The sequence below is a fragment of the Ilyonectria robusta genome (assembly GCF_021365365.1).
Source record: "Ilyonectria robusta strain PMI_751 chromosome Unknown BGZ61scaffold_21, whole genome shotgun sequence".
Classification (NCBI taxonomy): domain Eukaryota; kingdom Fungi; phylum Ascomycota; class Sordariomycetes; order Hypocreales; family Nectriaceae; genus Ilyonectria; species Ilyonectria robusta.
In genome coordinates, this window is record NW_025764455.1 from 81,378 (window position 1) to 105,467 (window position 24,090).

General features: G+C 55.2%; 9 protein-coding genes and 1 non-coding gene across 10 annotated transcripts; 5 read left to right on the forward strand and 5 right to left on the reverse strand.

Annotated features, from left to right (window-relative positions):
* Positions 1-190: 190 nt before the first annotated feature.
* On the reverse strand, positions 191-1,717 carry BGZ61DRAFT_361806 (methionine aminopeptidase 2-like protein; the record flags this gene model as incomplete). Its single annotated transcript, XM_046241297.1, has 4 exons — positions 191-247; positions 309-395; positions 455-1,599; positions 1,675-1,717. 4 exons carry the CDS (start codon positions 1,715-1,717, stop codon positions 191-193), a joined length of 1,332 nt encoding a protein of 443 aa, XP_046099507.1.
* Positions 1,718-2,817: 1,100 nt separating this feature from the next.
* BGZ61DRAFT_536547 (heterokaryon incompatibility protein-domain-containing protein) lies at positions 2,818-4,754 on the forward strand (the record flags this gene model as incomplete). The annotated part of the gene is made up of 2 exons (XM_046254417.1): positions 2,818-3,979; positions 4,036-4,754. 2 exons carry the CDS (start codon positions 2,818-2,820, stop codon positions 4,752-4,754), a joined length of 1,881 nt encoding a protein of 626 aa, XP_046099508.1.
* A 941-nt stretch (positions 4,755-5,695) lies between these two features.
* BGZ61DRAFT_361778 (AhpC/TSA antioxidant enzyme-domain-containing protein) lies at positions 5,696-6,972 on the forward strand (the record flags this gene model as incomplete). Its single annotated transcript, XM_046241296.1, has 2 exons — positions 5,696-6,187; positions 6,256-6,972. 2 exons carry the CDS (start codon positions 5,696-5,698, stop codon positions 6,970-6,972), a joined length of 1,209 nt encoding a protein of 402 aa, XP_046099509.1.
* Positions 6,973-7,071: 99 nt separating this feature from the next.
* Positions 7,072-8,222, reverse strand: BGZ61DRAFT_101423 (P-loop containing nucleoside triphosphate hydrolase protein). The gene is made up of 3 exons (XM_046236827.1): positions 8,005-8,222; positions 7,831-7,860; positions 7,072-7,775 (listed from the first exon to the last, which is right to left on the reverse strand). The coding sequence occupies exons 1-3, from the start codon at positions 8,078-8,080 to the stop codon at positions 7,171-7,173; spliced, it is 711 nt and encodes a 236-aa protein (XP_046099510.1). The 5' UTR covers positions 8,081-8,222; the 3' UTR covers positions 7,072-7,170.
* A 476-nt stretch (positions 8,223-8,698) lies between these two features.
* Positions 8,699-9,146, forward strand: BGZ61DRAFT_536550 (uncharacterized protein; the record flags this gene model as incomplete). Its single annotated transcript, XM_046254418.1, has 2 exons — positions 8,699-8,854; positions 8,916-9,146. The coding sequence occupies 2 exons, from the start codon at positions 8,699-8,701 to the stop codon at positions 9,144-9,146; spliced, it is 387 nt and encodes a 128-aa protein (XP_046099511.1).
* A 354-nt stretch (positions 9,147-9,500) lies between these two features.
* BGZ61DRAFT_536551 (uncharacterized protein) lies at positions 9,501-11,910 on the reverse strand (the record flags this gene model as incomplete). Its single annotated transcript, XM_046254419.1, has 5 exons — positions 9,501-11,069; positions 11,121-11,256; positions 11,307-11,418; positions 11,467-11,608; positions 11,866-11,910. 5 exons carry the CDS (start codon positions 11,908-11,910, stop codon positions 9,501-9,503), a joined length of 2,004 nt encoding a protein of 667 aa, XP_046099512.1.
* A 914-nt stretch (positions 11,911-12,824) lies between these two features.
* On the reverse strand, positions 12,825-14,714 carry BGZ61DRAFT_555230 (uncharacterized protein). The gene is made up of 4 exons (XM_046255613.1): positions 14,063-14,714; positions 13,856-14,009; positions 13,474-13,806; positions 12,825-13,418 (listed from the first exon to the last, which is right to left on the reverse strand). The coding sequence occupies exons 1-4, from the start codon at positions 14,318-14,320 to the stop codon at positions 13,162-13,164; spliced, it is 1,002 nt and encodes a 333-aa protein (XP_046099513.1). The 5' UTR covers positions 14,321-14,714; the 3' UTR covers positions 12,825-13,161.
* Positions 14,715-15,301: 587 nt separating this feature from the next.
* Positions 15,302-15,392, forward strand: BGZ61DRAFT_t173. Its single transcript has one exon. It is a non-coding gene; the product is annotated as a tRNA-Pro (tRNA).
* Positions 15,393-15,881: 489 nt separating this feature from the next.
* Positions 15,882-17,761, reverse strand: BGZ61DRAFT_101490 (uncharacterized protein). Its single transcript, XM_046236828.1, has 2 exons — positions 16,872-17,761; positions 15,882-16,768 (listed from the first exon to the last, which is right to left on the reverse strand). Exons 1-2 carry the CDS (start codon positions 17,407-17,409, stop codon positions 16,140-16,142), a joined length of 1,167 nt encoding a protein of 388 aa, XP_046099514.1. The 5' UTR covers positions 17,410-17,761; the 3' UTR covers positions 15,882-16,139.
* Positions 17,762-21,101: 3,340 nt separating this feature from the next.
* BGZ61DRAFT_361853 (chitin synthase-domain-containing protein) lies at positions 21,102-23,900 on the forward strand (the record flags this gene model as incomplete). Its single annotated transcript, XM_046241303.1, has 3 exons — positions 21,102-21,284; positions 21,379-23,129; positions 23,180-23,900. 3 exons carry the CDS (start codon positions 21,102-21,104, stop codon positions 23,898-23,900), a joined length of 2,655 nt encoding a protein of 884 aa, XP_046099515.1.
* Between the last annotated feature and the right edge of the window lie 190 nt (positions 23,901-24,090).

Below are 24,090 nucleotides of genomic sequence, written 5' to 3' on the forward strand. Positions count from 1 at the left end.
CTCAATCTACCAATGACTGACCTCATTATACGCCGTATGCCTCATCATTGAAATTGACTGGTGTCGGCATGCGACACCACAACGATAAATTCATTGATTCGATCTGGAGCTACCCTATATAAGGAAGAGGAGAGTCGTATTTCAGAATCCTTCTCGCAAATAACTACCGAGTACTTTTCACTTATACGGTTTAGTAGTCATCTCCACGGCTGATGACCTCTTTCACGGTGGGTCGGATCAGGATGGTCTAGGAGCACATGTGTTAGCTATCCGGAGTTGCGTCAGCGGCGGTATCGAGTTCAACTTACATGCTCAAACTGAGCAGTGTACGAGCCCGTCTTGTCACACAGGGGCGGGTACGCCTCGACAATGCCGTTGTTGACCAGGCTGTTAAGCTGTGATTAAGTTAGCACCTGCAGCGAACCTCAACGGAATTGACCATAGCTCAACATACCCCGAGCAGATACTTGTCCTGGCCGAGACGGTCTAGGTATCGGCGACAGAACGGCAAGGTTCCGAAGTTCTTGTTAATCACGTTGAGCAGCGACTTGGCCGAGCTCAGGCGCAGATCAATGTGCTGCGAGTCTCCTCGCTTCGCATAATGCGACGTCTCCATGTCGTCCCGGACGTATCCGTTACCGGTGCTGCCGAAAGTCTCAATGGCAAAGACGTCTCCCTCCTCCATCTTGGTCTGGTCGTTGCTCTTGACGATAGGCACCGCCTTGGTTCCGTGGATGCTGTAGGGCAGGATGTTGTGGCCAGTCAGGTTGCGGATGCTCTTGACGGGGTAAGTGGTGCCGTCAATCTCCACCTCGAAGCTCTCCATAGTCTCCTGGATGACGCCGCCAATCTCGCCGACACGAGCGTCGATGCCTGCCTCGCGGATACCGGCGTTGGTGGCCTCCTTGACGGCCAGGAGCAGGTTGTCGTACTTGGGCTCAAAAGACATAGTAAAGGCCGAGTCGACGATGCGACCGTTGACGTGGACACCGAAATCCACCTTCATGACGTCCTCCTGCTTCAGGACCATCTTGTTGCCGGCGTTGGGGGTGTAGTGGGCGGCGCAATGGTTCAGACTGAGACCGGTAGGGAAACCCATGCCGGCGATTTGGGCGTCGCCATCGGTCAGACCCTGGTGGCCAGTCAGGGCGCGGACGCTGTCCTCGATACCATTGGCAATATCGGTGAGAGTCTGTCCGGGCTTGATGGTCTTCTGCGCCCATTGGCGGACCTGGCGATGGACCTCGGCGGCCTCGCGGTAGTCGGTCAGGAACTCGCTGTTGAGGTTGTCGAGGTGGCGCTTCTCCTCGTTGGTGGTGCGGTAGTTGTTGTCGTCCTTGTACTCGACCTCCTCGCCCTTGGGGTACGTCTTGTTGGGGAACAGCTGGCTGATCATGACGCGGGGCGGGTCTGTTTGGCTGGTGGGGTTCTTCTTCTTCCTGGGCTTTCTCTTCTTCTTCTTCTTGGCGGCGGTGGACGCACCAGCTCCGTTGGCGGCGGCCCCGTCGGCCTCGTCTTCGGAGTCATCGCCGTGGTCGTCGCCGGCGGGAGTCGTCTTGGACTGGGCGGCCGCGCCGGGGTTCTGGGAGGCGTCGGCCGCTGCGGGGGATCATGGTTAGCATCTAACCCGAGCGTCTAGCGCCGTGGACGAGGCGGGAGGGGACGGGGCTGTACCGTTGAGCTCCTTGGGAGCGTCGCTGGGGATCTGAGCTGCCATGTTGGCGGACCTGCGCGAGTGTTGGAGGAGCAAGACTGCTGTCGAGCAAGAAAAGAATTCGGTGCGCGGGTTGTGCCAGGCGGGATGGATGGGTGGGATTGATTACCCCACCAGGCGATTTGTCGGCCGTGGACAGAATTCGGCCGTCGCCATCCCGGCCATTGTAACGTAGGGGTTGTTTTTGTCCATTCCGTCATGCCGTAGCCCCACAGCAGATTTTTGCCATGATGAAGTGGGTAGCACATCGCACGGTTTAATTATTGCCGTTGGTCGCCTTGTGGGGTACCGTCCAGCGCATCATGGTGGTGTTTACTGATTCGGGACCAACGGGATGGTGACGGAAGTGGCAGCATGCTCACGCCGTTGTATCACCATCCCCCTTTTCAATTCATGTAGCCTTGTGTTTTCCACAGTGTGGATGGATAATAGTGTCTATTCTGGGTGGTGATGGTTATTACCTATTCAAGCCCCGATGGAGACATGGCACTCCTCCACGTCTTGGCTCCCGCCTCCCCAAATTCAAGAGCTCCACCGTGAAACCGCAGAGGAAACAGACTTGCCTTGTCACTTTGGTATCAGTATCCACAGCCGGGAACATTGCCACATCTAACCAAGTACTATGTAAAACGTGGGAATATTCCTACTTTCGTATTTGCTCTGGCTAGACCCGAGACCATTGCCCCCCTCCACCCACATCTTGGACCCTGTAATGCGCATGACGCACGAGACCCCGACACCATCAACTCTTAATTAGCGGCCGCACGCAGTGGAGGATGTCCCGTGCCTGTCCCTCTGGGGCGGGTGTTACAGCGCCCTGCGCCACCCGCCGGCCGCTGACGGGTTGGCGCTGGGTCGCTGATGACAAGGACTTTGGGGGACCGTCTCAGCCAACCGCGGCCAACATCAGTCGCAAGGCTCGCTGCTGATCAGTGCTCACCATGTCCCCCGGTCCGTTTAGATCCTGCTTCACAACCTGTCACGCATTAATGATACCTCCCCGAAGCGAGCCCACGTCAAGATCATGATCCTCCATATCCAGGCAGGCCGGTGCAACTGATGCGCCTCGCCCGGACGACTCTCACGACTCCAGACCGCGTGTCATGCGCCTCCTCAACGCCAGGACGCTCCGCCTCGAGTCTTTCGTCGGTCAGGCCCCGCGATACGCAATCTTGTCGCACCGGTGGGGCGACGCCGAGCTGCTCTTCCAAGATGCCGTCCATGATGGTTGGCAGCACCGCATCTCGTCCCCGGCCGCGACCAAGGTGAAGAGCGCCTGCGCCCGCGCCGTTGTCGACCATCTCGACTACATCTGGATCGACACCTGCTGCATCGACAAGGGCAGCAGCGCCGAGCTGTCGGAGGCCATCAACTCCATGTTTCTGTGGTATCACGAGGCTGTCGTGTGCTATGCCTATCTCGCCGACGTAGACAAGGACGATAGGTACGGCTTCGCCCTCAGCCAATGGTTCAAGCGTGGCTGGACTCTCCAGGAGCTCATCGCCCCCGAGGTGGTGGCCTTTTACGACTGCAATTGGACATACATAGGCGATAGGAACGCCATGGCCCGCACCATCTCGGAAATCACCAGCATCCATGAGCCAGTCCTAGCTCGGAAGCAGCCCGTTGCATCCAACGCCCACGACCTCATACAATGGCAGCGCCACCACCACCGAGACTACCGCCTACGGTCCATCCTTAGCTCCTACAGCGTGGCGGCCCGCCTATCCTGGGCAGTGGGCAGAGAGACCTCACGGGAAGAGGATACAGCGTACAGCCTCCTAGGACTCTTCGACGTCAACATGCCTCTCTTGTATGGGGAGGGTGATAAGGCCTTCCAACGCCTGCTCCACGAAATTATACGGTATACCGGAGACCCGTCCGTTCTGGTCTCCTGGGGTGCCGGCGCCCCGTTGCGCCAGAATCCCTCTCACTATGAGTACAGCGGGAGTGTAAGATGGCTAGAAGCACAAGGGTCAGCATCTTCGAGGGTCTCGGTCACAAACCCCCGAACTCTCGCCATCGAGGCCCTGAACTGTCCCTGTGTCGTGTATGCTGCAGGAGACATCGTCGTCAAGGGCCACTTTGTCGTTGCAATAGTCGATTGCATCTTCGATGGTAGCCAATCAAGGATTGGTATAATTCTACGAAGACGGGGGATAGGCAAGGTCTTTGAGCAATATCAGGAATTGCCATTCGTCCAGCTAGAGCCTCACCCACAGGGCAAAGTCATTGGCTCCATGTCCAGTTTAACCATCACAAAAGGTAAGTCAATGGGTGCGGGCAATTGCGCCAAACTTCCGCTGACACATTTCGCACAGTCTCGTTCAAAGAGGGGGATGCACAGTTTGGACGTTTGCAGGTTGCATTGACAGAGACGTATCCAGCAGCACGCGGGAACCCTAAACTCTTCGTCACCCCACTAGTTCAGCCACCGACTCTTCACTACACCCTCGGTACCTCGGAGCTAGTTTCCGACGACTTACACATTGTAGACAGTGATGTCGGGGTATTCGTGGTGGAAAACGAAATGTCGCGGGGCTTCTTTCTCATCTGGGGCTATGGCCACCTGGACGAAGACGCCGGGATGGAGCTAGAAAGCAAGGCTGAAGGCGTGAAACATATCAAGCCATGGTGTCGAGTCCTCCCCTGGAAGGGGGCTATGCCCGGGGCTTCGCGGACTGAGGTGCATCTGCAAGGGGAGCCAGACATCTTCGTGCTGGATCGCGATCCCGTGGAACTTTTCTCGGCGCGGGAGACGTTTGTGGAGATGATGAATCGGTTCCGGACCAAACGCAGCGACGGACGACTGGTAGACCTGGGAGACGTTGTGGTCAGGGCGACGTTCCGGCCCAATACATTCCTCGGCTACACGCAGTACAGCCTCGTGGTCGAGATTGAGCCGGCACGCGCACAGGGCCGAGAGCCAGTGAGAGTGCCGATGGGATATCCGTGGAAGAGGAAGAGGGCCTGGTGGGAACGCTTCAGCCCGCCACTGTTGATGATTTCGGCCAAGAAGAAGGCCACTCAGTGGTGTTAGTCGGCATGGTGCAGATTAGCTGGACTGAACCGAGCGTCCGACAGCCTCGCAATGGTGTGGCTCAGCACAAGACGCTTGGTTGAGCTCGCCGGCTGAAAAAGTAATACCTAACTGTTAATTATAGCATACGAGACGAGGATACCCGGTCGGCTTTTGGTTACAAGTGGGATGGATTTAGTTGGAAAGTAAATCGCTGTAGCGTATGAGTGGTAGACGCAAGAAGCATAAGCCTGTTGCCGCAGTTCGGGAGAGCGCCTGGGTTAGGTTAGTGTCAGCATACGTCCTTCGAAGATGGCATAAGTTACTTGGTACATTGGTTTAGATTCAAGCTAATATCATCTTGTCCCACGGACTCACCGGTACTTGGGACATTTGGTTTGTACATGTCAAAGCGGTCCAGCCAGGGGACAGCGGAAGTTCAGGCGCCCGAACAGGGCCCCCGCCATCGATGACCTCACACAACCGCTAAGGGGAGACGGCGTCATGGCGAGCATGGCGGACCAAGAAAACCGCCGGCGCAACTGCAGGACGAAACCAGTTGTTTCACATTGCCAAGGATTTTTGCTTCTTTTTTCCCGTGTGAAGACCGCAACATCGTCAACTCACAGAGTCGACGTGCCCAAGCCACCAGTCGCCCTCATGATTGCGTGGCGTGGTGCGGACTCGTCGGGGCCCAGGCCAGGTCTCCACCGCATCATCCAGCGTGGGCCGCCCGTATTTCTAGCTTTCCCCAGCTAATTCCCAGCGCAGCCAAGCCCCGGCTAGCGTCCGCCACCCTGTTTCTCGGGCCGCCGTTGGAGGCGCTCCAGCGCTGGACTCCCGGCCATGGCGCTTAATAAATGCACCTGTCCTCTGCACTCCGCTGCACGCAAAACTCGCCCTCGATACGACCGCCCGAACAACACTCTGCAGCACGAAGCAGATCGCATTCGCAGTCCATCATGGGAGATCCTACGTTTGAGGATCCGGCCCCGCGGCCAGAGGTCTCGCCGAATCCCGGAGCGACGGAGCAAGCCCCTCCGCTGCCGGCCAGACCCCCGCCGCCGTATGTCTTCGACGCCGCCGAGGACGTGAACCACAACCGCAGTCACAACCAGAGCGACAATGACAGCGATGGCCACAGGAAACGGGACACATCACCGAGCCCGCAACTACAGCCTCAGCCCGCCTCCTTCTCAATTCCCCGCAAAGCCGTGGCCTCTGGCTCCCGGACGCCGTCGCTGACGCTCGAGATCAACACGTCGCAACCCGAGGACTTCGAGGGCGAGCTGGCCACCAACCACGACCTGCCGTCCCGCGACACCCTCCGCAAGATTGGAAACTACATTGTGCTGGACCGCGACAGCAAGACGCACCCCTTCAAGAGCCTCTTCACCGGCAGCAACGTCGCCCGCCGCGTCCTCGTCATCTTTGTCCGCCATTTCTTCTGTGGCGTAAGTTGAAACCGCTCCGCCCCGTGCTGCGTGGTCCCCGCGAGACTGACCATGATGGGCTTTTGCAGAACTGCCAGGAATTCCTCCGCTCGCTTTCCGAGGCAATCACCCCCGATGCCCTCCTCCGACTCCCCGTCAGCACCTTCATCGCCGTCATCGGGTGCGGCGACCCGGCCCTGATCGACATGTACGTCTCCGAGACGAACTGCCCGTTCCCCGTCTACACGGACCCTACCCGCTCCCTCTTCCAGGCCCTCGGCATGACCAACACGCTCGCCCTGGGCACCAAGCCCGCCTACATGCGCAAGAGCATGACCCGCAGCATCATGGACAGCGTCGTTCAGGGCATCAAGCAGATCCCCGCCGGCTACGCCCTCAAGTCCGGCGACCAGCGCCAGGTCGGCGGCGAGTTCCTCTTCGAGCCGCGGGACCTCGTCACGCCTGTGACGACGCCCCGCGCGGAGAAGACGCAACCCGTCGGGGCGTTCGAGGAGCCGTCGGACAAGTGGGCGAAGAACGGCAAGGGTGCTGATCACCGCGAAGACGAGGAGAAGACGGTGACCTGGTGCCACCGCATGAAGACGACGCGGGATCACGCCGAGATCTCCGAAATCATCGAGGTGCTCGGTCTCCCGGCAGCCCGGGTCCCAGCCCAGGTCCAGCAACAGGGCTCTGGCGGCGCGCCGTCGTCGGCGACGTCACAAACGAGAAAGGGAAGAGGCCACAGCATGGCGGAGCAGATCCGCAAGCTCAGCGCCGAACAGAGTCGATCTGCGCCGGCGTAAGTCGATTCCACCCAAGGTGTATGTTTTCGGTCACAGCGTTGGAGTAGGGATCGATTTTCGGCTTTTTCAAAGTATAAAGTATCTATGCATCAGCTCGCCGGTGTTCCCAGGGCCTGGCTTTACAAATATTGGAATCCATAGATGTATAGAGGTGATATCCCCAAAATGATCAACAAGGAAGTTGTCTTTTTCACACGTCTACTCGTGCACCCAGCCTCCGTCCTCGCGACTGTAAACCACCTCGTCGATTTTGAGCCGGTTCTTGAGGATCTCGTCTCCATTCGGCAAGTCGTTCTCCACCGCCCTGCGATCGCCCTCCTCGATGTCCTTCACGATGCCCGCCCTGACATGGCGTTCCCGCAGTCTCCGCCTCGCCACCTCGTAGTCCACCTCGACAAACCACAGCTCATCCAGCAGCGCCGCGGCGTCGCGCCACACGTCGCCATCCAGCGCGACGTAGTTGCCCTCGAGCACGACGATGCGGTGCTGCGGCAGGACCGCAATGTCGTCGTCCTTGGGATCCTTGACGGCGTGGTCGAACGACGGCGCGAGGACGGGCGCCTCCGGGATCGGGGCGGCGCGCAGGGCGCTCACGAGGGCGAGGAACTTGGGCGCGTCGAAGGTGAAGGCGGCGCCGCGGCGGGCGTGGGCGACGGCCGGGTCGGGCATGGCGGAGAGCGCGGCGCGGGTGAGGTGGAAGCCGTCCATGGGCACGAATGTTGCTGGCGGGGCGGTTGGCGGGCTTGTGGAGGCGGCGTGGGCGTTGAGGCGGCTGGTGATGATTTGCGAGAGCGTCGTCTTGCCTGTCATGGCAGGTGAGCGAGTTGCATCATGAGTCATGGGGTTGATGAACGGTACCTGAACCAGGGATTCCGGCCACTCCAATCACTGATAAGAGTCAGTAAACATTCCCTATCCATATCCTATTAGACCATCTTTCCCAATGCCTCCCTCAGCGCCGAGATCCATCTCATAGCTATCATGACGCGCTGGGGCCCAACTCCAAACCTGACGGGGGCCGCATCGACTTACACAGCCGCCGATCCTGCGGCGTCTCCTGATAGCGCCTCCAGGCCTTTTCGACGAGCTTCTTGACCTGGTCTTCCATTCTGCGTCCTCAATCCGTATTCGAGCCGCCGTCACAAGCGAAGTTGTCACGTCCAGACGGAGTTGCGAGATGCCCCGCGTTGGCTGGACCCCACGTCGCTGCGACAGGGTCCCCCCACTTCCGAGATATCCCTGCATCGGTGATGTCAGTCGATCCCACTGGAGTGCAACTATGGGGTTGAGAGTGGTCCATTTTGCAGGAGAATATGACATCGAGCATCCAATAGCATTACCATCCAGGCGCTAAGGTCTGGTACTACTACGTATTGTTTGAGAATTTATGCTCTGGTCTTGCGACCATGTCCCTCAACGTGTTGGTCGTGGCAGCCTACGGAGTTCTGAACTGACTGTGTCTCATGCTCAGTAGCTCGTCCATGTCTAAGGTTGAGTCGGGTCTTCCAAAACTCTATTAATTCCACGATTTATATTTCCAAGGCATTTTTTCCCCGAAGTGACACTTTAGTATCCTCGAAGTCAGTGGTGATACAAGTGCAGCCGAGTCACAACCACCACACCACTAAACCGCGGTGGGGCCGCCATTCTCACGTTTTCGCAAATTCCTCAAACCCAGTCATCCCTCCACTACCACACCACTCGCCGAGGCCGCAATCTCCCGACCATGGACGACGAAGAAAACGGCCTCTTCAACATCCAAGTCTCGGACGCCTCCGACGATGAGGAGCGAGAGGCCAAGGAAGCCCGCCGTACTGGTCAGTCTGAGGACGCTTGGAGGGCCGTCCAGCGCGACTACCAAGCCAAGGTTGAGAATGGGGATGTGAGTCTTGAACACAGTCCTGTATATCTAGTCTATATCAGCGATGTCTAATCTTAAATAGATCCATGAGACGGTCAAGCTGCCTATCGGCCCTGACGCCTCAAAGCAGCACCTCCAGGAGGTGATCCACGCCATCGAGGAGTTGTACTTTTTCCGCCATTATGAGCATGCCATCGGATTCATAAGCGACGTGCTTTCTGGCAGCAAAATCCTCGATGCCGATACCCAGCAGCTACTAGCCACTTATCAAGATAAGTGTCAAAAGAAACTCAAAGCTCAAGGGTGGATGTGAGAGGATGGACCGACCACATGAATTTCTGAAGATGGAATGAGGCATCACACATAGACAACATGATTCTGCGAAATGACTTGTGTTTGACTACATCTGGTACTACTTGGCCGATCTTTGAGGGCTATCGACCCGGGGTTCTTAGAAAGAACCACAGTCTAGCTATCGTCAACCAAGGCGTTCTTCCTCTCATCCCTTCGCCAAGTATCTCAATCTCCAAAGGTACACGTGGGCATGTGTCGTGTAGATAGAAAACTCAGTTACACATCAATATCACCCGTGGGTTGAACTCCCTCACCGGGACAACCTCTGGTCGCGCCGTACGATCGACTACGTCAACTGAAGAGAAGCCATTGCCTAGCGGGAGCCACTGAAACCAGCGAAACTTCCTCGGAACTGGGCCGGCTTGGTCGCAAAGCGGGACTCGCTCAGCCCCTGAAGGCATGTGCCAGTGCTGCTTCCCGAACCGGTACGTCGTCCACCGCCAACTGACGCAGCATAGGCGCTGCTCGCCTGAGTGGCAGGGGCTTGTCGGGTATTGTGATAGCTGCTGTGAACATCAACTTTCACATCGGCATGAGCCCATTTAGAATCAGCCAGACCCTTGGTAGGGCGACGCTGGGTGATGGGCTTTGTCGCAGTAGGCTCAGTGTTACCAGTCGGGGTGTCGCGGTCTGCCTTGATACTCTGCTGCGCCTTGGATTCGCCGCTGGGGGTATTCGCTTTCGAGGTGGTGTCGACTTTCTCAACAGTCGATGTCGCGAACACAGACGGGGACACTGGGAGATCTTTGGTGGTCTTCCAATCGTTGGGGACAATTGCATTCGACCGAAGCTGAACGAGAGCCTCGGGGGGATACTTCAAGGCGCCTGGATTTCCGGCCAGAGACTCGGTAGAGCGAATAACTGCATCCTGAGCTTTGATCTCCTGCCCTTCCCCACGGCCATTGAGGCGGTGATGCATCTTGATCTTGATCTGGGCCATGTTCCGGAGGGCGGAAATGAGGTCCCCTCTGATGTCATCTTCAAAGTCTCTCATAAACCCATTGGTGATCCAATACTCGATCGCACCATCCTCAATACCTCGAATGACAGAGTCAATGAGATGATCTTCCAGTGCAAACTGGGTAATGACTTTGTCAATGAGGTGGATCATGTGATCAGCGGCGTTTTGCAGCGATGGGATTTGAGTGTTTTGAACTTCTTCAAACCCATCGAGGTCAATAAGAGTCCCTTCAGCTTTGTTGGATCCAGAATATTTGGCATCGGTGCTGAGATTGGTAGAATTGGTGGTATTGACGGCGTGAACAGGCTGGCTTGCCTGGACTTGAGAGACAGGTGGCTCAGGGTTCTGAACAAGTGCGACGTCGTTGGCCTTCACCTCCACTCCGCAGCCCTGGCGACGCTTGGACAATTTCTGCTGCATCTTCTGGAAAACTGAACGGAACTTGTCAGTCTCTTCGATGGTGGTAAGTCGTAGATAGTAGTCCGATTTGCTATCACGGTGTCGGAGCTTGCAAAACCCACCATCCATAACTGCGATATCAAAGTCCAATATAGCATGAACTCGCTCGCCTTTTCCTGGAGCCGATAGTACGAGGGTCACCTCCTGCTTCATGGGAAACAGCACCATCTTGAATTCCACTTCGAAGCAATCAGCCTCGAGCTTGGATGGGACCACCTCGCAGTGTCCACTGCAAACCAAGACTTCGGGACAGCTGGCGCTTTCCGGCTTTCCTGCGGGTTTCATTCGCAGGTGAGCAGGCCTTTCCTGTGTAGCAGTCCCATTGTTTGGCTGATTCTGAGCTGCGGAAGATATTGGGCTCTGTGTAGAATTGCCGGGGGGCGGGGCCGGCGTTCGGAGAACCGGATTCAGTGTGGGAGCGAGCTTGGGCGGTCCCCATTTGGCCTCAATAGGAGGCACGGGCTGCTTAGAATGAATCAAACCCTGAACGCTTGACTTCTAGTCTTGGTTCACAGGTTTAAATTCAATCTGCTTGACACCATCTGGGCCCGACTGACCATGCGGGTGGTTGTGCTTCGCCCGTTTCGCACTGGGAGGTGGCCCAGCAGGGTGAGGTTGAACTCGAGTGTGTTGACGGGTGGGAACAGCACTATCACCATGCAATTAGCAATGTTATTTGTGGTATGATAGCCCACTTACTCTCTAACTGCCTCGGTTTCAAGAAGGTGCTTGGTGAACTTCTTGGCCCATGGGCGAGCGTCCTCGGCGCAAAGTCCCTCGATCTGTCGAGCTTCTTCGTCATCGAACTCAACTGTACAGGTTGTTAGCTCTTATCACAATACAATTTGGGTTTGCTTACTGCTCCATTTGTTGTTCAAGTCTTGTTTGAGCTTGGCGGCGTAGTGGCTCGTTCCATTCTTGCCGCTGGGTTGGAACGAAGGCCCTTTTTTCTCGACATTACTAAGGGGCAGTTCCTCTTGACGGTCACGGCTGAGGTCAGCCTGTGGAAATAGTCAGCACTGTCTATATCATAGCTGGAGTAGTGACAAGGTGGGGAGGGTGTGACGGAGATGGGAAGATGAGCTGAGCGAGCACATGGACGTTCCAATGCACTTAAGGCTCCGCACACCAGGTATCCGCAGCATAGACCTTGAGAGGAAGACGAAAGAGAATGTTTGTTTGAAGCAAAGTAGTGTACCGTAGTCGGGAAGGAGGCATTCTTGGACGTGATGGGGTAGCAGAAGTGAGGAAATCTTACCATGCAGGCCGCCTGGACGATACGAGGATCGATGTTGCCACTCATCGTGGTGCCTCGCAGAAACCAAGACCATGCAATGAGAAGAAGATATTGGGATCAACTTTGAAGGTGCTTTTTGGTGCGCTGAGTGTTATTGAGTGACTCAGGTAGTGGTGGTGTTGGTGGGAAAAGGAGAGTGCGTGGGTGGGGGGCGGCGACTTTTTGTGGGCGAAGGAGGGCTGCCAACGGACTGCCCCAGCAGGCAACACCCTAAGTCCTGAGTTGCAACCAGATCGTAGCCTTCAAAAATGGAAATCTTAGGGCTGGGGTCCTCGTGAAATAAGCGGGCGTTAGAGGGCCAGCATTGGTGTTCAGAGAGGGAGAGTCAAGGGCTAGAGGAGGAAGAGGATATGAAATGCAGCCAGTGGCTTCGAGGCAAAGTCTTCTCAAACATGCATAGTGATCAACCAATTGAAGTGGTTTTAGCAAGTTGTTCCTTCTTCCAACAGGTTCTTCCGCCCCGGTTGACGCCTTTCATGCAGAAGTGGCAGGTGCGAGACGGGAACCTGCAGGCCGAATGCAGGGCGGTAATCGTTGAAGCCCACAAACAAGTGTTGTCCATGGGGCAAATTCATTATCTACCTATCTCTCTACGGTCTGAGTGAATCGTATTTAGGCCTAAGATTGTCCCCAGCCGATAATTGCAAAGTTGTTGTGCCTTGCCATGCCCCCAGGGGCTCCCTAGAACAGTTGCCTGGACACTGCGTCTGCAATGAACTAGCTATCTTTGATGCAGCGTCTGGATGTTTGGTGTGTTAGATCGCTTGGGTGTTTTTATTTTGTTTGGGCATCGTGAATCTCAATGCTCTAGGTACGGATCTGCTTGACAGCTGGCGGAGGTTTGTTGCCCCCTAGCAGGACCAGGTTTGTTTTGTCCACATCACGCCGAAGACGAGTGCCTGAGCATGACCTTACATGATCCCGCCGATATTTTCCCTGGTTCCATATCGGCGATGTACCTCTATGCCCGTTCTGGTGGACCTGGCTTCTTTCTCGTCGAGTCACTCGCGATCCTCCTCCCAAGTCATTTCCTCCTCCGCACACACCCCATCATCAGCGGAACTTGATGGTCCTTCTGCATGACGAGAGGCCAGAATACTTTTGGTGGAATCACGTCCCACATTTTGGCTTGCATCCCCGTCCCATCTTCGATCCAAGAGCTAATGTGATGGAATTACTACAGATGAAACTATCGCACGACGCGCCCCAACGACACGATACCCTCTCCGAACCCGACACAACCTCCCCGACTGCCATTCAAGCTGCAAAGTACTTGGTGATGAAGCTCTCCAGCGACGTTAGTTTGGCCTGGTCGCCAGACTCCCCCTTGGCCACCGCCGCTCTGGCCTTCAGCTCACCCGCGGTGACCACGTCGTTGGGCACGCCATAGTACAGGCCTCCCGAGTGCTGGCAGAAACCGAACATGTACTTGACCGTCTCTAATGCACCAACGCCATATGTCTCCATAGACTTCCAGTCCTCGATTGGCACAAATCGCGCCTTCTTTCCGGTGACTTGCTAGGCGTCAGCGACTGTCCTCAATGACAAATGGGAGTTTTGGGGCCATACCTTTCTGGAAATCGGACACGAGCTGCTCCGGAGTCGCGCTGGAGCTGATGCCCTGCAACAGGCGCCCGTTGTACTTCTCCGGGGCAAGGAACACACCGTGGACGAGGTCGCCATAGTCCTCAATGATGGAGATGAAGGGGATCTCGTCATTGCCACCCCAGCGAGGGACGCGCAGAGTCAGGTAGCCCTCATCATCAGCGACGAACGGGAACCCTCCCATGACGGGGGCAATCTCCTCAACGAGGTGGTTCTCCATGTACCAACCGGGGCTGACAATGTTGACTGTCTCGAAGACACCCTTGCTCTTGGCGTACTCTCCGATATCGTGCTTCTCTACTCCAGGTTAGGGGGAGAGTCAACAGAACGGAGAATCAAGACGGACCCTCGAAGGCCTTGTTAGGCACAGCTCCCTTGGTGATCTTGGACGCAGACTCCATGCCGCTGTAGACGAAGTGGCGGACTCTAGCCTCGACTGCAGCGTCAACGATGATCTTTCCCAGGTCAGTCTCGCTCGGTCCTTCCGGCTGGTTCACGGCCTTTCAATGTGTCAGTACTGTTATTCTTTCCGGCTAGACCCCAAGAGACTTACAGGGTCGTCTGAGTTAGTGTTAACAAATACTCCCCAGCTTCCCCGAAAGGCCTCGATCAACTCCTCCTTAACAAAACCATCGGCCTTCACAACCTCAACACCCTGAGACGTCAGTGCCTTGGCCTTGTCGGAGTCTGGGTTACGAGTAATTCCTCGCAGGGAAAATGCATTGCTCTTGTTCTGGAGAAGAGAGGTGACGACGCTGCCACCCTGAGAACCGGTGGCACCATAGACAGTGATGAGCTTAGTGGAAGACATGGCGATGGATGGCTGATGGGGATTATTGCAAGAGCAGGTGAAGTATTGGAAGAAGGCCTTGAGTCTTGAAAGGTTCGCTTGAGTGTTGATGCTTTGCTTGCTAATATTTCCTACAGCACGGCTGCAATGGACATTATATACTCCACGAGTGTCTTACTCTTCGACATGACCGCAAGATCTCAACTCCGCACAACCTCACGACAACTAATACGAGCAATACGTAACGCGTCAACCATTCTAATCACAACAAGCCAATGATCCCAACCACGTTGAATAATCACCTCGAGCCCGTCATGCCAAGGACACAACTCCGCAGCCTACGATGAGGGCGACGCCGCAATGTGTGGGCCACGCAAGGCGACCATTCCGCGACTCTCCGTCCTGGACAGGCACCTAGCACTAGATTGGTGGACCAATGGGTCAACCATATGCCACGGGTTATTTTCTCATCATTTTTCGGGCCACGCACTCCGCGGACACCGCAAGCTGTCGTGGCTTGAGCGCCAAGACCAGTTGTGCAAGCGGACGCGTAGGTACTGGTGGGGATTATTAATTCAGCCCTACACCACAAGACGCCAGCGGACCGGCGGTCGGCCGGATTACTCTTCGTATTGGTGGGCCTCCTTTGGCGGAGGAGCGGACTTTGAGCATCGATGGGGCTGCGGCTGAGGTTATTTGGGCTTCATTGTGATTGTCCTTTCTCTGTCCTACCTTAGACAAGTTAGGAGGGGAGGCAAAAGAGGTGCGGAGAGTATGATACTGTGCTCCTAATTGACTTAAATTGGACCGCTATGGAGGGGTAGACGGGATAGACCGCAAGTATGAACTCCAAATAGATTGACAGCTAAGACAAGCGGAAGGGCCATTCGGAACTTGTCGACCAGACTTCATCCAAGCCTTGATGAGTCGATTCTGCACACAGAGTTTCCATCGAGCAGAACATCACGTGATGGTCAATCATCAGCTCATCCGAGCTGATCTGGTCTGGTGGTCTAGCGGTATGATTCTCGCTTAGGGTACACCCTACAGCATAGCTTGCGAGAGGTCCCGGGTTCAATCCCCGGCCAGACCCTTTATTTTTGTATTTTTTCTGCAATTAATTGACCAAGTTGTTGTGGTTGACTTGCTTCAATTATACGGATTCTCGTTCGTGGTGCATCTTTTTGATGCTTCTCGCTTGGAATGCAGGAACAGCGTGGGCTTCTGGTCCGTGCGTATCGGCTTTAATCATGCTGGGGCCAGTTTCCCTTCACGGATGAATTCTCCGAGGCATGCTTGCATGCATGTGTGTGTTGGACCCTGAACGTGATGATAAGTTTCTTTCATCGTGTTATACGAATCGTATTCCTCGATTGCTTTACATACAAGACGTCTGTAATACGTGACCTTCGGGTTACTTTGGATAAGTGCAACAGCCTTTTGTTTTGGATCCTGGATGAACCATGAGGGGATACCACCTATGCAATTCCGACGGACTGGTCAATTCATTCAATTGCGAGTACTTTGCCCCTAGAATCTCTTGACGTCTAAAACGAGGTGTGGAAAATCTTCTCAATAGTGTGTTGGACTTTTTTGGGGATGTAAAGCTGATTGCTTAAGAATGGTAACTAATAAGTAAAGAAAGTCGTTGAAAAAGACGCAACACAATGAAGTAGCTGACTTTCGATAATCGACACATCTGCTCATACTCCAATTCGCCATGATGATCTTGTACTATCAAGGAAAAATAAAAGGGCCAACTCTGTGTTGGCCAAGGTTAAAGGGGAGTATAAATGAACAAAAGTGACCTAATTAATCCACCTTCACAAGCCTCCCCCCCTTATGATTGCCGTGAGTTGTCTGGTAGTTCCCACCGCTGAGCTGGCTGGTATGGAGATTCGTGCATGTAGACGGGTGGAGGGCTCTGAGATTGCCCATGCAACTCAGGCGGCCGGCTGTCTCCAGAAACCTCCACGCGTGGGCTTTCTCCACCCATCTCCGGACGCCAGGCGGTATCGCCTCTGACCTCGTGGTGTCCTGGGACCGCGACTGGGGGACTTGGTGTTACGTTGGGGAGCGGGTGGACTTCTTGGCCGCCAAGCTCGCGCTTGACGCCATCGCCAGAGAGTTCGGTGGTTTTCGAGACAGGAGAGACGGTGGAGGAGACTGGGGAGACAACAGAGCTACCCACGGGTTTTCGGACAACAGGAGCGGCACTCATCGGAGGGGGTGCAGTGGAGATACCATTTGTGCCGCTCTCTTCGGACGGCTGGGTGCTCGGAGCAAACTTCGTATTGCGGCGTCTCCTCCAGAACCACCATGCCAGCGCCGCGCCTAGAATAGCCACCACGGGGACTGCAACACCCACACCGATCTTCACAGCGGAGTTGTCGCCCGAATCGTTTATGTTAAGGCTCGAGGGATTGCCATCCGAGTCCACATACATGGTCGATGTTACTTGAACGATTACTAGAATCACCACCAGTTAGCATCATCACGCCCCATTAAAGACACAGGCACAGTACCTGGAGCAAAAGCAAAGGCACCGTCGCCATGAGCAGCATGAACTTACCCAGCGACTTGGTGGCCCCCGCGCCTCCCTCGGTGGTTTGGGTAACAATCGTCACCTGGGTCGTCGTCTCCGCAGAGCCAGAGTCAGCCGTGCGGCTCGGCTCTGCATTGTCGCTGCCGCTACTCTCCGTAGAGGAAGGCTCCGCTTCTGTAGTCGCCTCAGCAGGATTATACCAGTCTGTGGCACCGGGCTGTGTATATCCGGCGCCCATGCAGTAGGATGCGTAGATAGACTGCATGGAACTGAGATCGAGGGTGAGATCGCCCCTTCCACAGGTAGACGACGCGCATTTGGACATCCAGCCGTCTGCGACGGATGCAGACGCTGAGGCCGTTGCGCAATAGCAGTTGTTATCGTAGGGGTCCTCACAGCCCATAGCCCCACCCAAGTCGGAGAAGATGGTGTAGTACAGACATTTGCTAACACAGGTATGGCCAACATTGTCGAGGAGACTTGAGATAGTAACTGTCTCAACAGCCCTCACAGAGGACTGCAAGAGAAGCAGTAGGGTTGAGAAGAGGGGTAGTAGGCGAGCCATTTTCGCTGGACTTGGTCTTTCACCAATATTGCAAGAGTTGATGTTGAGGAAAGGTAGTTGTTACCATAAAGGTCCAGGGCAACAAGAAGCTACGGAGGAGAAGTAAAGCACCACAACAATGGCGGGAGTGGACGACTTAAAGAGTCCCTGGGGACCGTTCGTAAGATTCTCCTTCATGCGGGCAATCATTAGGCCGTCTCTTGATGCTTCCCAAGCTTTCAGCTGGCGGTCCAGTATGGTATAGTCTGACTGGGGGCGGCAAGAGCTGCTGCGGGTGAAATACCCAGGATGGATGGCGTCCGGCAGTTCCAGGGGTGGGCAGCGCCTTATTGGCCATGATATGGGGATAAAAATACCAAGAGCCTGAAGTGCAGGAGCTGATAGATTTTTGCTGGGGGGGCGCGAAGCTAATCGCATACTCAAAACGTCTAATTCTGCGAGTGCATTGGCCTCGACCAGTGGGATGCACTTGGTGGGCCGTGACGCTGCCACCAGCGAGCTGTGATGGGACGATCTTATCCAGGTGGCACGGAGGACAAAAATGGTGGAAATGAGTTGAACATGGGGGATGGATGAATGCGCGGATAGAGTTGGTCTACCAACATGGTGGGCAAGTAGCAAGGCATTTGCAACCGCCTCTGTGGGGAGCTGGCTGAAGATGCAGATGCAGATGAGGAGGCAGATTGTGATGGAGGTGCAGATGGATGGGCCTGGGATGGACAATCTATGACATTGATTGGCTGTTTCCGACGCTTGTACCAAGCCACGGCCTGGGAATATTTCATGAAATCAGATCTGTGCCCGCGGAAGAAATCCTGAAGCTACTGGGACAGATAAATCCGCCCCAAGTCGGTGTTGGGAGGTTGCACAACCTCCGCGTATGGGCGGACCGTCACATGGCTCCAGCATCCCTGAAGGATGCAAGTGCGAGAAGTGGTCCTGTGGTCGGAAGAGTCACCAATCAGACGCCATTCCCCGCGCCATTTGGATTGAGTCGCTGGGTGCAGTAACCGTCCCAGTGTGTGGTGGCATCTTGAGATTTTAGGGCGAGGTTGAAGATTCCGGAAGCTAGGAAACCTTAAGGGCGGCAACGAAGCGCGTGGCGGTAAGCCGTGGCCTTAAAGTGTGATCCACCAGCTTTGATTCAACGATTCAACGCCACTGATGTTGGTGGAACATTGGTGGGATATTGATGGGATTTGGCGGAAGAGGTGGGTTTATGAGGCCTGCACACCCTCGAGTGAATCCGGCTGTCCCTGCTGGACAACAAGACTCAGCCAAGAGGTTCTAGATGCCGTGTTGCCGCAACACCAAGACAACGAGGCGTTTGGTCACGCAGCGGGAAAAGAACGGACAGCGGTCAATGCCAGGGCGGAATGATGCGTGCCATTCCCATTCGTTCTTTTTTGTTTCTTGCTGGGGCAACGGATGGGTGAGGTGGGGTCGCACGGCAGTCAGCCCAGGGCACATACATCTTACTATAGCACTATACTAGCACTATACCAGGTACGCATTCCATCTAAACACCCATATTAGGAAGATTATGAGAAGTGAGGGAAGACTTTTTCGTCATTTACTGAGCTGACAGAGGGTGGACATGATCAAATACGGACATGGGATTGCGTGGGGCCGTGAGTATGGCTAGATCTAAATGGGATGGGATTGGAAGGAGTAAGGTAAACTCGCCTCTGCGTGGACAGCTGACTATTGATGAACCCTATTAGAGACACATATGGAGTACGCGAAGCAATTCTTAATAAAGCAATGATTCAAGAGAACAAGGTTGGGATGGAGACCAAATGTTCCGACGTGGCGGGTTTGTCCATTTGCCAGAGTGGTTGACGCGTTCGCATACTCGTGGCGCAGTTACCCGAGCGAGAATTGTGGCGGCATTATCGACTCGTCGTTATTTTTGGACCACACTCGCAGCTCGCTGACCTGTTTGACCTCTCCCTCACGGCAGGATCTGAGGGCAGGATGACCGGCAAGAGGACCTGATAAGCCCGATGACACTACGCCCAGAACCCAGTGCGCGACCATTGGACGGATGGGAGCCCGAAGTGCAGACGAGTCCACTGGGCGATTGGCGAACTGCCAGAACGCCTTACCTGACTTGAAGCTGGCGGACTGGCTTGGCTGGACTCGGCTAGGCTGGAGGTCTTGTTGGGGCTCGGCCGGGGACTAGGCCTGAGCTGGGCCGAGCTATTGTAGGCGATGGCTTGCTGGGCTGATGGAGGAGGCTTACTGCTGATGCTCGGGGAACGGGGAATGGTGAGGCAAGGCGAAAGCAATATTACTACAGTGCCCTCAGAGGTATCTATCGTGGCCTCCTCCCTTCTTCCTCTTTTTCTCCCTCTTCCTTAACCCTCGCCGTCCGTCCTCGTTTCCCCATCCCCAGTCGCCAGCCCGAGCCCTGGGCATTTGGCACTGATTGCAGGGAACATCGCCCCCGTGTCCAGGCAACCCCCCCGCGGCGCCGACTTTCCGAGCACTGAGCCACCCCCGGCCTGCGAGTGCTAGCGACCGACCCGAGCGACGTCACACTCGCCCGCCCAACGCGCACATCATCACCCGAACGGACCCAGGCCAAACTCGCGGGAATCGCCCTCACGGCCCTTGCATTGGCAGCATTCGCAAATAGACAAGTGGGCACAGGGTGGTGATCATCCGAGCCAGCGTCTGAAACAGGGAGCCGTGTCGCCAAGCCTGTTCCCTGGAATTTAATTGCCATCTCCCGCCGCGCATCCTTCCCGCCTCCCACACCCCTCGCACAGGGTCGCTGGGCCACTGAGCCACTGAACTTGCCGGAACCACCCAGCTTCGCCCCCCCAGCGCCAATCCCCTAGCGCAACGCCGCGGGCCTTCTGTAACGTTTTCATCAGCTTGAAACCGCAGCTCGGCCTCCGTCCTCCAAGCCGTCTTTCCGCTCTGCATCCATCCCGTCTCGCCGTTTGCTTCTGTCGCTGCCTCGGCCGCCGTGTCTTTGTTGTTGCGATTCTGCGATTCTGCAATCCAGCGCACGCAGCTCCTTTGTCCGAGGCCCGCAGTGAATCACCAGCGCATTGCGGCTCCCGCAGGCTCCCGCTTTCTTTGTCGCCCAGCATTTTTGGCGCGACGTCAACAACGCTCGATACGACAGCGCGGGTCCTTGCTCCTAGCAACCTGGCAACCTGGCAACCACCGAGCGTCCTCTCTCTCGACTCGACGTCAGCAGAGTCTCAGACTCTTAGCCCACACCAACCACACATCATTCGTTGAAGCAGCGCCTTTGGGTGCGCATAAACTCCAGCAGCCATGTCGTATAATCGCTTAGGCAAGTCCACGACGTCCCCCGTGACCCCTTCCGTCGTCATCTGGCCCCCCTTTCCCATCCTCTGCCCCCGATGAGACCCCTCCACTCTTGAGCACACGCCCCTGGTTGTTTGCTTCAGACTGCGATTTGCCTGCGCTCTGTTTCTGGGCGGCGCAGTCTTGCCTCTTTGCCTTCGCCTCCCTCCCGCACCTCGTCTTTGTCCTGAGAAAAGCTTCTGGCGCAGGTTCGACCAGGCTTGTGTGTGCGCGACGCGAACCATTGTGGCGGAGTCCCGACTAAGAACGACCTACCCGCTCTCCTCCACCTGCGACGAACTTCTACTTGTTCAATCGAGATCTAACATCCTACTTGCGCAGACGACGATTACTATAACGATCCGATGGACCAGCGTCGGGGAGCTTACAGGACCCCCTCACCGGGGAACCCTCTTCAACATGGCTATCAACTCGACGACAACCCTTACGGCCATCAACAGCCGTCACAATCTCACATTGATATGCCCGCCGTCAACGACCCGCACCGGCTCGGTACGCCAAGCGACCACCTAAATCTCAATGCGGCAGTGCGTACATCTGCCCTCTTGCGGTGTTGGCCGCAATCCTTCCTTGCGCCATCCAGGCGCAGTAATCAGCTAATGAGCTAACAACTTCTCATAGCACTCGGTCGATAACGTATCGAGCTACGGCCACAGCGATTACTCCGTGAACCCCGAAGCGCACCACGACGGATACTACAACCAACCCTATGAGCCGCATCCCCAGGAGGGTTACGATCAGGGTTACGATTACGATGACCGTCGGCCAATGTTGACTCACCAAGAGTCCGATGCGCCCACTGAGCAATATCAAGACCAGCCAACGCCGGCACCTCCAGGCGGAGGCATTAAGCGATGGAAGACAGTCAAGCAGGTGCTTCTCTACCGAGGTAACTTGGTTCTCGACTGCCCGGTTCCACCAGTTTTGCTCCAACAGAACCCCCACGGCGAGCGCGACGAGTTCACGCATATGAGATACACGGCGGCGACCTGTGACCCCAACAACTTCTACGACGACAACTTCACCCTGCGACAGAAGCTCTTTAGTAAGCCCCGTCACACCGAGTTGTTCATCGTTGTTACCATGTACAACGAAGACGATGTTCTCTTTGCCCGAACCATGATTGGTGTCTTCAAAAACGTCGAGTACATGTGCAACCGCCCCAACAGCAAGACGTGGGGCAAGGATGCCTGGAAGAAGATCGTTGTTTGCGTCGTCAGCGATGGCCGTGCTAAGATCAACCCTCGAACTAGGGCTCTGTTGGCCGGCATGGGTGTCTATCAGGAGGGTATCGCGAAGCAAAAGGTTAACGACAAGGATGTGACGGCACACATTTACGAATACACTACCCAAACCCATCTGCAGCTCAAGAATGACGTGGTTTCGCTCGTCCACCGACGGCAGCCGGTCCAGATCCTCTTCTGTCTCAAGGAGAAGAACGCCAAGAAGATTAACTCTCACAGATGGTTCTTCTCAGCCTTTGGTCGGGTTCTCGACCCCAACATTTGCGTCCTGCTTGATGCTGGTACCCGACCAGGTGGCAACTCCATCTACCATCTCTGGAAGGCGTTTGACCTAGAGCCCATGTGTGGTGGTGCCTGCGGTGAAATCAAGGCCATGTTGGGTACGGGTGGTAAGTTGCTATTGAACCCCATTGTTGCAGCTCAAAACTTCGAGTACAAGATGAGCAACATTCTTGACAAGCCTCTGGAGTCTGCCTTCGGCTTCATTTCCGTTTTGCCCGGTGCATTTTCTGCTTACCGATATGTCGCCTTGCAAAACGACAAGAATGGACAAGGCCCCTTGGAGAAGTATTTCCTTGGTGAAACGCTCCACGGTGGAGGTGAGGCAGGTCTCTTCGAATCCAACATGTACCTGGCCGAGGATCGTATTCTCTGCTTCGAACTGGTCACCAAGAGAAACTGTCATTGGATCCTTCAGTACGTCAAGTCTGCCACCGGCGAGACCGATGTGCCCGATACGGTGACGGAACTTGTTCTTCAGCGACGTCGTTGGCTGAACGGTTCCTTCTTTGCTGCAATCTACGCCATCGTCCACTTCTACGACTTCTTCCGCTCGGATCACACTTTCATGCGAAAATGTGCTTTCTTCGTCGAATTCGTCTTCAACACCATCAACATGATCTTCGCTTGGTTTGCTATCGGCAACTTCTTCCTGGTCTTCAAGATTTTGACAACGAGTTTGGGCGACGACAGTCTCCTGGGTAGGGTCGGCGAGATCCTAGGCGTCGTCTTCACATGGCTCTATGGCGTTTTCTTGATCACATGCTTCGTTCTCTCACTTGGAAACCGGCCTGGTGGATCTGGAAAGCTCTACCTTAGCATGTGCTACTTCTGGGCGTTACTCATGATGTAAGAACACGCAATATTCCTCCCGTACACAGAAAGCTAACACCTGGCAGATATCTCCTATTCGCCGCCGTTTATATCTCTGTCATAACCATCAGGGATGACATGAAGAAGAATGGCGGGTTCAACATCGACGACCTCTTTAAGAACAAAGTCTTTTACATGCTCATCATCTCCGTCATGTCGACGTACGGTATTTGGCTCATTGCCTCGCTCATCATGTTCGATCCCTGGCACATGTTCACCTCATTGGTGCAGTATATGCTCTTGACCCCAACCTGGACCAACGTTCTCAACGTCTATGCCTTCTGCAACACCCATGACGTCTCATGGGGTACGAAGGGTGACGACAAGGTTGAGAAACTCCCTTCGGTCAGCACAAAGGATGGAGCGGGTAAAACAGATCTCCCTGATGAGGGCGATTTAAATGCGCAGTACCAGAGAGAAGTTACCTTATTCGCCTCTAAATTCGTCGAAGTCAAAAAGGAGCCAACCGCTTCCGATCTCCAGGAGAAGCAAATGGACTACTACAGAGGTGTTCGAACCGGCGTCGTTTTGATTTGGATGGTTACAAACTTTGCCCTCGCGGCTGTGGTCTTGAGTTCTGCTGGTCTGGACAAGATCACCCCTGGCGACAAAGATAACGACGATATCGAGCTAGCCCGCTCCAACATTTACATGACCATCGTCTTGTGGAGTGTAGCGGGTTTGAGTGCCTTCAAGTTCATCGGCGCTATGTGGTTCTTAGTCGTGCGCATGTTCCGTGGTGTCTAAGATGCATCATGATGGCCTGCCTGACGCTCAGATACGAGACAGGCATGGTTTGTATTCTTTCGGCTTATACCCCGTTTTCGAATAGATTCCCAGGAGTGGAGACTGGGGGCTATGCACTATTGGATCTTCGATTACGTGCGCTTTGATCGCAATAGTTCAGCTTCATGTTCATTTGGTATTATTTGGAAGT